This window comes from Triplophysa dalaica, chromosome 3 (assembly GCF_015846415.1).
Source record: "Triplophysa dalaica isolate WHDGS20190420 chromosome 3, ASM1584641v1, whole genome shotgun sequence".
Classification (NCBI taxonomy): Eukaryota; Metazoa; Chordata; class Actinopteri; order Cypriniformes; family Nemacheilidae; genus Triplophysa; species Triplophysa dalaica.
The window spans coordinates 10,683,463-10,695,512 of NC_079544.1; the positions used below are offsets into that span (position 1 = coordinate 10,683,463).

The window sequence follows — 12,050 nt, forward strand, 5'->3', positions numbered from 1 at the left end:
TAGTGAGCTGTGCTGAGCAGCAACAAAGGAACCTCAGTTTGACAAAGTCTTTAAAACCAAAAGTAGCAGTTCTTTAGGGGCTCTACGTGATGAAATGTGAATAGCCTGTCAAGTGAACTCTGAAATGCTATATCCTTATCAAAGAAATCCCCTACCCATTAACTGTGACTTCTGCATAACACATGCCTTTTGGACTTCTCACGTCAGAGGCCAGCATGGATTATTTGAGTCAGAACGGCTATCAAGCAGTAAATTCTAGTGTATTCATGTATAGTCTCAATGTACACCTTGGGCGTTTCATAAACAGTGGTTTTCATAAGCAATAATAAAATAAAACCATGGTTGTTTACAGTAGGTTTCAAGGCACACACTGGTTGATTAGATAAGTCTAATTAATAACGTTTGAGTACCTGTTATTGATTTACAATTCATGTTGGCAGGATAGTCAACCTAACTTTCAATTATATGTATGTGCTTAGCAACACCAAATAATACAGACACACCCAGCAAGCTGATAATGACTTATCGTCAAGCATTAAATTCCAACCGTTAGACAACCAGAAAGGCTGTAAAAGGATTTTATTACATTTTGCGTCACGTAAAATAATTAAAACAAGAAAAACTGTCATTTAAATGAGGCCACAAAGGAGTAAAAAAAAAACACACACAAATAGATGAACAAAGTGTCTTTACTTGAGCAGCGGAGTGCAACATGAAATGTAATTCAAAAGAAATTCTGATCGTTCATTATACAATGTTGGCCAAAAATGACACTCCTTCAAGCAACTTAAATGGAAAAATAGTCATGACATTCTTTTAAGAAGAAAACAACAAAAATACTTTATATACTTTGTTTTGATGCAATAGTTCACCCAAAAAGGAAAATGCTGTCATCATTGACTCACCCTCGTCATTTCAAACCTGTATGACGTTCTCAAGCAGAACACAAAAGAAAACTGCCACCCATTCACTTGCACTGGTTTTGTCTATACAATAAAAGCGAGTGCCGGAAATGTTCTGTACCAACGTTCTTCAAAATATCTTCTTTTGTGTTCTGCAAGTCATACATGTTTGAAATGAGAAAAGGGTGAATAAATCATGACAGAATTTTCATTTTTGCGTGAACTATCCCTTTAACGTAGACCTGTAACTAACGTATCTTCTACATTTTTTGATTTCGATCTGAAAACTCTCACCGGCCTTAATGCATGAGTGAGATCCCTCCAGAGCTGGATCTACATGATCCTCACAGATCTACAGGTCATAGCAGAGAATGAATTCCTCTAAACAGTTTTCACAATCTACACCATATCAAACCCATATTTGTGAGGCATGCTGAAAGGCACGATACTCCCATTTTACCAAAGCACCCTAACTTTTTCCACAACGCATGCGTGATAAAATACTCTCTCAGGCTCAGTCTGTGTTTACTAGGACAGTTTGGATGTCATCAATATGGCTTTTTTGAGCACTTACGATGCAAACTGTGACCTTCTGGAGCGATAAATGCCATTATGGAATACTGTTCTTCAGAGTTGCCAATACCGGCATATCATTCAAGGCACCCAAATGAAAACGTGATGAATATAATCTATACGACGGTAATACAGCATTGCCATTACCTGTATCTGTGGCTGTTCTTTTTTTATCTGAGAAATATGTATATTCAGTTTAAAATGAAATCTTAAACTTGACTAAAATAAACTGTTCCAGTTGTCAGATTTATAGTTCTTGTTCCCTAAAACATTGTGTGTGCCTGGAGAGGAAGAGTTTGCCAGATAAAAGATCCTCTGTTGGAATTACAGCAGTAAAGCAGGGCACCGTGTCACTGACACTCTCCTGTGATCACGATCATGCTCGGTCTTTACGCTTCAGCTTACTGAGCTTCTTGGTGCTGCTGTTTTTGTTTAGCAGCTTCATGACGTGCTCCTTGTGATCCAGCACCTTTAACATGGCATCACGTGCTTCCGAAATCTGATCCATCACAAGCTTGCAGCGCTGCATGTTGCCCTGTGCAGTGAAACATTAAAGTTATGATAAAACTACACATTTTAGTCCTTATTGATAATGTGACATTACTAGTGGTTGAAAGCGATCGGTGGATCCCACCTGTATGAGCTCATTTATACGGTGAAGATCATCTTCAGCTCCAGCCTTCTTCTTTGGGATGAGGTCTTCCTGAAGACTTGTTAGACGACTGTAGACATCATGCTCCAGATTAGTCTGCAGATTAAAGATACAAAAGTGTTCAGACCAAAGCCTGATATATAATTTGCTTGTTATAGTTTACGTAACCGAAGAAGTCTGACCAGCTGCTTGAGCTGAGCTGCACAGAGGTGAATTTTCCAGCCCTGGGCTCTGCACACCACTCCTTTCTGATTGGCCACATCCTGCAGGGTGCCCTTCTTGTCCTCTGATTGGATAACATGAACAGGCATTATTTTACTGATGTATAACAAGAAAATCATCACATAATATTTTTTAATATTGCAAAATGGAATGCTGCACAGGCTATCGCTTATCCATTATAACCCCTAAGACAACCAGAGCGGCTCCAAAAGGATTTTAACTATTGCTTCATAAAAATGAAACCCCTTTGTAACACTGGGAGATTGCGAGCGAATGGGTTTGTTTTGAGATACTATAAATAGATAACACAAACATGTATTATTCAATAACCTGCGACCATAAAAAAAAAAAAACACTAAACTGTATTATTGCGAAATGAAAAAATGATAAGAAACGGTGTGTCCTATAACCTATACAGACCCTTGACACGGATGTCGCTGTGTCTCTGGAAGTGATGGTATGCCGCCTTCCACGGGTTGCGGTACTGTTGGAGCAAAGTGATGGGAGGACGAACTCGAGTAGGAACATACCGCACTCCCTCTTCATCTGCATGAAGAACAGATTCACTGATGCACAGTTCAGCACTATACAGGTCATCATGCTTTAGTTTTTTTATTACTGCCGGATAAATGGTGCAAGTTTTGTTTCATATATATATATATATATATATATATACATACATATATATATATATACACATACATACATACATACATACATACATACATACATACATACATACATTATACTATACATTTTAATTAGTGCTGTCATTCATATATATGTTTATATACTATACATTTTAAATAGTGGTGTAAATCAATATAAACAAACTAATGTCACATGACATTAACATTTCAAAATATACTTACATATTTAATAATTATATACTTATCTAATAATTTCATTACAATACTGCAAATTAATGTAGAAACAACACAGTTTATTTTTTATATTGGTTTAATGGCATCCTTTTATGGATGAATTTACTACTGATGTGTCTACAGAGCTCCAATAGTTACGTGACCATACTGGCAGGCAGTGACAGCCGGGAGCGAATATGAAATGAATGGCGCCAACATGAGTTTCAAGGCAACAGAGTTCACTGTGCAGTTTTATTTAAAAAAAACATAGAACTGTGCACAGCAAAATTTAATAGATTAAACATGCTCCTATAATCCCCCCAGGGTGCTTTTAACGTTTATCAATAGAAACGGAAAGCTTTCCTGACCTGCAGGATCCTAATATCTACAACTACCTCATCAACTTTTCATGGTCCTACTCCAGAGACTCTTTAAAAGCCTGGATTGGTCAAAATTGATGTGAATTTTGTAATGGATATTCAACTTTGGAATCCGCTGGTGTGAACCTGTTTTAGAAGGGTATGTCAACTCTGTTAGCTAACGTAATCGACCCTCGATTTCCTTGTTTGTAGGTAGCCAGCATAGCTATATCACTGATCTTGCAGGTCAAACATTCCCCCTAAAAAACCTAAATGACGCTCCATTGAAGCCATGGGTGGAGGTCAGACACGATGGAGTTGTGTTAGGATCCCACTGTGATTGGATTTGGTAGCATAACAACAAAGAGGAATTAGCGGTGGCGTGTTGGTTAGAACATTTTATTGCAGTTTACCACTTACGATCCTTACGAATATGATAAAAGGATTTGTAGTTTGCTATCCCCGCCTGTTCTGGCATTCTGACACACGGCAGCTGTCCACCATTTTAAATTAGTAGGATTTGTAAAGTCTAAACAGCCTGGTTTTAAATTACTGCCAAAATGGCGGATTCCGATTGCGCGACGTCAATCTCGAGAGCTCTATAAAATATTTTTTTTCTTTAATTTTAATATTAATTAAAATATGCAGATCTGAAACTCTTCCTATTGTCACACAAAAGGTTCAGTGTTTTTCCATTTCCTAAAAACAGCGGATTTGGACATCGGAGGTTTTGGAAAGATGCAATTAACTAGCCAATCATGACCTTTTGGATTACAGACAGGTGTGGTTAAACAGAACTCACCAATGTATTCTTTAGGAGGGGACTTGCGTTTCTCCGCACGATGACTGTGTGGTTTGGGTGGGAGCTTTTCCTCATCTGTGCTGTTGGCCTCCATCATCTCGCTCTCCTCGGTGGAGATGACGTGCTGCTGTTTTCTGGGCTTCTTCCTGGGTGAAGCTCCTGGAGTGATGTCTGCAACTGGTACTGCCAACATCTGTGCGCCACTGTTGGGCCCTGATGCCACTGAAAGAGTACAAGGTGAAAGATGCTGTTCATTCAAATACTTTTGGCTGGTAAAAACATGTGGCATGTCAATAAAGTATCAAATTGAGTGGGAGTGCGTATGCCTGCGAAGGAACCTCCGGTTATTTTTGCTTTATACTCCTATTCCTTGAATAAAGTATAAGGACATTCTGAACACTTGTGCATACCTGGTTTTGTAGTGTCCATAGGCTCCGCCTCTTGTTTAATATTCATTTCTGGGAGAGTCGAGCTAATGGCACATCCCGATGTGGTACTGGCTGCTGGCTGAGTGGGCGGGGCCACAACATTAGCCATGGAGGGGAGTGGGGAAGTTACTGCCATGGCAGCAGGTATGGCTGAGAAGGCAGGACTTGGTTGAGAAGGGGGCGTGGCTGAGGTCAGAAGGGCGGATACAGGTTGTGAGGGAAGCTGAGAGGGTGGTGGACCCACGTGCTGTGGTTGATGTTCGTTTCCCTGGGGGGGAATAGCCTCTATTGCCCCAGTCACTGATGGAGTGAGGCTCAAGTGGATGTCAGGTTTGGGCTTAACGCTGTCAATGAATTAAAAAAATTAATTATAAGGCAAGACTCAGATAGTGTTTCAAGCTGATTTGTAACTAACAAGCTTGTAAAACCAGTCAGAATACTTCATTACCCTGTAGGACGAGGTGATCCTGCTGCACTCCTGATAGCGCCCTCCATTCTGGGCGTTGTGGAGTCACCGAGCTGAACTGGGATCAAGTTCTTCCTAATGGCAGCACTGTAATAAATAAAATAGTCAGATTTAACGATCATCTAAACCACAACTTTGCAAAATAAATCTCCAAAAATAAGCATTCCAACCACAAAGAGTGGGCCGACAGTAGGATTCTCACCCATCATTAGCAGGTTTCTTGCGCAAAATGCTAGGACGAGGTGAAGTCACCATAGAAGGGTTTCCGGAGTTTGCACTCTGATTGTGTGTTTGGGTTACAGTGGTGGCAGGCTGACTGGTGGTGAACGCATTGCTAATAGAGTTAGCAACTAGTGTGGAACCATCGGCCAGCACAACTGGGGGAGAAAGAACAACACAACCATCACCAAATGGTTTTGCTTTTGCAGATCAAATGCATCTACAGACCATTTACCAAGATGTGAACAACAGTGGTCCAAAAACTTGCTCGTTTATTTTACTTTTTCCAAGCCTTTTAGGGCTTCTAAAGTATGAGCCAGTCAAATGGCCTTGAATTCTCCAATTCAAAATCATACTTTATTTTGCATGAATCGGTGCTGAGAACTAATAAACGTTGACACAGAGCTCATCTGAGGCTTTTCACCTGAAGCTTTGGATTCTGTTTGGGGCTGTTGGTTGACTGGTGTGGGCTGAATGTTCGGGGTGGTGATCTGAGCAGACGTATGCAAACCCTGTGCAGGGATGGGCATGGGTTGGATGCCTTGTGCTGCCATGGTTGCCGGCTGAATATTCTGGGTGTTGATCTGGGTAATGCGGTCCACGGTCATCAGCTGCATAGAGTTCAAATGAACTGGTGCAACTCCCACGCCGGTCTGGGCAGGCATGGCACCACTGGGGGCCTGAGCAGTTACTGCATCCACACAACAGGCAAACAAAGTTGCAGTACAGAGTTTGACAACCCTTAACAAGATAGTTCATCCAAACATTCGGTCATCAAATCCGTGTAAAACTCTATTGATGTCCATTCACTTCTATTAGAAACAACAACATCCGGTCTGACGGATATCAATATGGCTCAAGCAACACTAAGAGGGATTGGTCAGTAATGTTTACCACATGCCAAGAAAGGGATCACATTGTGTAAAAGCTTTAAACAATGAGTATCATTTGATTTAATTGCACTAGTGGTACCTGGATAAGGCCGTATGGATGACACAGAGCTGGTTATAGGGGTATAAGTGTGGGTCATCGGGTACGGTCCTGATGGGTAGGTGGGAAGAAAGTACTGGAACTGCACTGGAACAGACTGTCTATAAAGAACAATAACATAACTCATTAGCAGAGGGCACACAAACACACATGCATTTTGCAGATGAGATACAATGCATTTATAAAAACATCCAAAACACACATACACACAATAAAAAATACTTCAAATTTTCGCAGACAAAGGAAATAAAAAAACCCACACAAAGATTTTATGTAGGGGTAAATGTATTGTTTTGTGTATACTGAATAAGACAATCCTAAACACAGATAAATTTGTTGGACTCTTAAAGGGATAGTTCGGCCAAAGTGTAAAATTCTTCTATTTATGTGTCATTCCAAAACTGTATAACTTACGGGCAAGGCCCCGTTTCAGAAAGGGGGTTTAGTGAAAATTGAGTATAGTGACCCTGAAATGAGGGAAATTCTGGGTTTTCTGTTTCAAAATGCGAGGTATGCCAGAGCATAGTTTTCTATGGACGATGAGAAATGACTTAATAAAGTGCATGAAGAAATTTATAAATACAGACTTCCATGCAGAAAAGAAGCAATAAAGGTAATAAACAATTGATTGCAGCCATTCCAATTCAAATCTGCACAGAACAGGGCTCGAACCGGCGATCAGACTAACACTTTCAGCACATACATTAAATCCACTGTATGCAGAGTGGAAAGTGTGCCTCGATCTGAGGCGCTTTCTGCCACTATTTTGCTTTTTTTTGGTCCCGTTGCCATGGTGAATCCTCATATCGGAGCTCCATTGATCATGGCTTTTTACAGTTGTGGTTCACATGCTTAACCAAGGGTAAGCCTATCCAGACTAACTCAAATAAGCTGTTCTGAAACCAAAAACTCAAAGTTTCTAATTTCTAAGTAAACCAACTCGGAGTTCAAGGTTTAACCTAGAGTTGGTTGGACCTCCTTATTGAAACGGGCCACAGAACACAAAAGATGACGCAGGTAACCAAACAAAAACATACTCCTTTGATTTTGATTGTGTAGATATAAAAACACAGAGACATTTCTCAAAATATATTTTTGCTGTCCACAGAAAAACTTGAATCTTATGCTGCTTTAGAACGTTACAAGGGTAAATAAATGATGACAGAATGTTTTGTTTTGGGTGAACTAATCCCTTTTGTGTTATGTCCATAATGTGTCAGTTTTCCCAACAGTGTAATCTGAACAAACAATCTCGGTTTCTTTAGTATACCTAATATTTCGAAGGTGGAAGATGTTTACCTGTTGTCAGTGCGATTCTCCATGGTGATGGGGTTGGGGGAGGAGCGATGACTTGATATGGGGATGAGGTTGCCCCTCTCTCCAACATATTCAGATGGGATACGTGGTGAAGTGTGTGTGATGGGCTGAGGAACTACCTTAGCTAAAAGACAATAGAAATCCTTTAGTACAGAGGTTTCACAATCTTACAAGCGATCTTTAATATAGTGTTTACTACATTCAAGCCTTACAAAATGTTTTAATCCCAATTTCTTATTACATTTTTATAGCTTAAATTGATATCAATAAATAAATAGTTTGTTGGCTTACGAAGGTTAGTCACAAGCATTCTGCACTGCCTCTTTAAATATCCGAAGTAAACTGCAACGAATTTAGAAAAGTGTCTTACCCACAGGGATGGTGGATGTGGTCACTGCTGAGGCATGAGAAGAGTGGGAGGCAACAGCCATAGTGACAATGTTGCTACTGGTTATTTGGCTGTGGGGGGCAGAACCTGAAAGAGGCGGTAACTTAAGTATTTATTGGAATACATTAAGAAAGATATAAGAGCTGTTTAATAGAATTAGAAACATTTAGAGTCCATGAGTGCATCTATAAGTATGTCAGTATTTTGATTTGATCCTAAGAAAAATACTTGCTGCTCATTTTGAAAATATTGAAGGATAACTTAAAGAATATCCTGTTATTTGAATATGTTAAAATGTATAATAATTGGAATCTTATAATGATAATTAATTGGAATATACTGTCAAATTTCGGTATCATGACCAACGTGTGATTTGCATTCCTGCAATTATATTAATAGGTGTACTATAGTATTCCCACCTACCTGTTGTTGCGGGTGATGGTGCAGTGTTAGTTGCCTGAATGGGAGCCACTGTTGCAGCAACAACAGGTGTCACAGTGCTAAAAATAGGTTTCTACAACAAAGCAATAAGAGGGACTTACTTAAAATCTGTTATCATAATCCAATAAGTATTTCCCCAAAAGATGAGGAAAATTTCCAACCTGTGCAACAGAGTGAGGCAGAGCTTTCTGAGCAGAGTGGGAGGGCAGGGTGATGCGTGTGGGCGTGTCCCATGAGGGCGGAGGGCGCTGAATACTCAAAGCTGCTGGGGGTGGGTGGATTGTCAACGGCGAGCGTCTAGATCCAAAAATAGTTTATCAGACAGTTTATGTGTCTCCAAGGCACATCCCATTAAAACAAGTGAAATCATTAAATCTAAAGATAATGAGCCTTACCCATGTGCCATGTCTCCAGAGTGGGCAGCCACTGTGGTGATAACCGGAGACTGAGGTCTTGTGGCAGACACTGGAGCCACTACTGTAGGCAGCACTGCTGTAGAGGTAGTGACTATGGGCCGAGACTGTAATACACAGGTGAAGGTAAATAAATGATGACAGTATTTTCATTTTGGATGATATTTCCCTTTATAATCGGAAGTACTAACTCAGTCACCAGTACCTGAATTGGTTGGTGGATAATGTGCTGGACTGTAGGTTGCCCTGAAGCGGAGCTTGGACCAACTGCTGGTCTCAGCACTGTGGTTCCTTTGGAGCTTGACATCACAGCTGCTGCAGCAGCTCCTGCGCCGACGAGACAAATCCAGTCGGCATGCAGACACGAAAACTGTTTGAAATGTCAGACATTGGTAGAACTCACCTCTTGGTAAATGAGAGGTAAATGGATGCTGAGGAGCAGCAGAGGAACCAATCTGCAGTGCAGGGGCTCCACTGCGGATGATCTGCACGTTGGTCATCAGGTGATGCAGGTTACCAGTGTGACCCTTATTGTGTGACACAAAACTATTTTAGACCACATGGAATTCAGAAAAAATTATGGTCAATGAATTTTTATTTCCCATGTGAGCTTTTTGTTCTTTAATACAGATTCAATATGCTGTGGTTTGCCATTTTCACAACTAACATTCTTAGGATTCACTAAACAGCCAAATGATACAAAAATGATAGTATTATAAAAAAGCATTATAGTGCAGAAAAACTGATTCTGATGCATTTGATTTAAACCATTACAAACCTGCTGACCACTTATGGTTGCCACAGGTATACCAGGGGCCTGTGTGGTCTCCATAGTAGATGTGATATGACCAGGCACCTTAGAAGGGAGAGTGAGGTGACCTTGTGTTGACACGGGTGCTGGAGCTATAACACGGCTTGAAATGGGCGTCTTCAGGGCAGACTGGATTTAACAGAACAGAGACAAAAGCAAACGTATATTTTGGTCATATTCAAATAGATTTTTGAAAGATATTAGAGCTTTATAACATAAAGGTACTAGAGATGGGTCATAATGGCAAGCAAACTGATTTTAATAATACATATGTAAAACGAATGTACCTTGAATGCACCAAAGTGACACTGCAAGTCACTTTGAATAAAATGCATAATCGTTTTCACATCCCTAGAAATACGACCTGAAGATTAAGCATGAAACACCTGTACCTTTAGAGGGCCCTCTGAGAAGGCTAAGGAAAGACCATGAGGAAGGTGGGACCCTGCTGCTGAAACAGAGACAGGCATGCCTGGCTGAACAGAGGGGTGTTGTTGGAGAGGAGATGGCAGGGTGGGAGGAGCTCCATGAGGCGGGGGCTGAGTCAGGGGTTGGGGGTATGGTCGCACCACCACTGTCTCCTGCTTATCATCTCTGAAAATCGTAGCAGGTCCACTGGACACCGCTTCACGTGGAGCATTATTAGAGTCTCCCCGTCCTGCTTAAACCAACAGAACTGTGTCACAACTGACAGAATCGTGTTAAATGACCTCTGAAAATGACTTACGGAGCACACATCTTGGCTCGCTCACCTGTGTTTTTTTGACTTCCTGCAAGTCCTGGAGTGCTATTGCCAAGTGCTGGTCCTTGTCCTAGGCCAGATAAGAGTCCTGGACGTGGAAACTGCTGCGAACTCATTTTTAGGAACTTTCACGTTCTTCCTGGAGGAGCAAAGCGGTGGATGGATAAATGACACGTGCAAAGTCACATTACAGCTCGCAATATAGATGAAAATTAACAAAACCTTTCCAACTTACGTTTCTGATGTTTATAAAATACAATTTTTATACTAATACTATTTTAATATACATAGCTATGTATAGTGTGTTCATTGTTGACTCTTTGGCAAAGTAAAAAAATTGTACGCAGCTATGTATAAAAAAAAGAATAAAAGGGTCTGCTAAATAAACAAAGAAACAAACAAAAAAGTCATGCTTCATAATATGACGGAAGACATGAAACGCTCACACAAAGGCAAATTTAAACATGCTTGCTTTTAATCCACTTTGTTTTAAAGTAAATGTGAAACCGTATTCAATTTAAATATGCCTCACCCTAAAAAAACACGGTAAAGGCATTTATTGTGCCCCGATATCTATGTGAACCCTGATCTGTAAAATTAAATGGTTGTCAAGGCAATGGTAACGTATACCATTCTATACCTGTGCAAGCAGTTATCATACCCAGATGTGCTGTGCTTAAATCATGTCGTTAGTTTAATTCCCACAGTAGGTCAGTCCTCGCCCATATGGTCGTTTTATATTTGATACGCAGCATTTTTCGAGGAATTTACGTAAAAGAACCGCGACTGCTACAACCCCGTTGATTTTTGGAGAAAACTACCGAGACATGATCGCTTGCCTAAAATGGAGTGTTAATTAATGAGATCCTGTCTACGCGATAAACGCATTCTTAGCATCACTATTGTGTATACAGACATAAAACCCCAGATTTACCGTAAAAATGACGCCCGTGCACTCCATCCGTTCCGTACCCCGGCAAATCGACCATTGGCATTAACGACAATCGGGCTTCAACAAAACATCATATTTCCGGTCCTGAACTTCAAAATAAAAGTCCTCCCACCGAGATTCTCATAAAGTGAGGGGTTTGGCAGGCTATCGTTACGTTACACGATTGATTTATCTAAAGCGAATGCGCTTTCAATGTTGAGGATTTTTTTAGTAGGATGATATGTGCTTACAGGAAGCAGTATATGTGCTTCCTGGTAAAGCAGCTCCCTACCAAATGAGATACAGGCAGTCAGGCACGTGCAATATGAGTAACGTTAACATTACCTCTATTATCCGCACATTGACGGATGTAATAATCTACGTAAACTCTTTATTAGAAATGACACTGCTTGGAATAACCATCAAGTTACTCCACATGTCATAGCTTTCAGTATTGCTGGTCTAAAGGCAATAAATAAACACACAATGATATAAACAAAACGAATTAAGAGCATGAACAAGCTTTAAACC

The 12,050-nt window shown here is 40.4% G+C and overlaps 1 protein-coding gene across 1 annotated transcript; it reads right to left on the reverse strand.

Moving 5' to 3' along the window:
* Positions 1–562: 562 nt before the first annotated feature.
* On the reverse strand, positions 563–11,741 carry sap130b (Sin3A-associated protein b). Its single transcript, XM_056742735.1, has 21 exons — positions 11,523–11,741; positions 10,599–10,727; positions 10,239–10,504; positions 9,814–9,975; positions 9,439–9,562; positions 9,241–9,362; positions 9,018–9,142; positions 8,784–8,919; positions 8,605–8,695; positions 8,164–8,268; positions 7,776–7,917; positions 6,459–6,577; positions 5,911–6,177; positions 5,470–5,644; positions 5,250–5,354; positions 4,784–5,145; positions 4,374–4,595; positions 2,770–2,895; positions 2,310–2,413; positions 2,110–2,223; positions 563–2,010 (listed from the first exon to the last, which is right to left on the reverse strand). Exons 2-21 carry the CDS (start codon positions 10,702–10,704, stop codon positions 1,852–1,854), a joined length of 3,132 nt encoding a protein of 1,043 aa, XP_056598713.1. The 5' UTR covers positions 10,705–10,727; positions 11,523–11,741; the 3' UTR covers positions 563–1,851.
* Between the last annotated feature and the right edge of the window lie 309 nt (positions 11,742–12,050).

Coding starts and splice junctions, on each gene's coding strand:
- sap130b (XM_056742735.1), bottom strand. CDS start 10,704: ATGAGTTCGCAGCAGTTTCCACGTCCAGGACTCTTATCTGGCCTAGGA. Junction 6,578..7,775: donor GAGAATCGCACTGACAACAG/GTAAACATCTTC, acceptor TGTTCTTTATAG/ACAGTCTGTTCCAGTGCAGT. Junction 5,645..5,910: donor AACAGAATCCAAAGCTTCAG/GTGAAAAGCCTC, acceptor TTTCTCCCCCAG/TTGTGCTGGCCGATGGTTCC.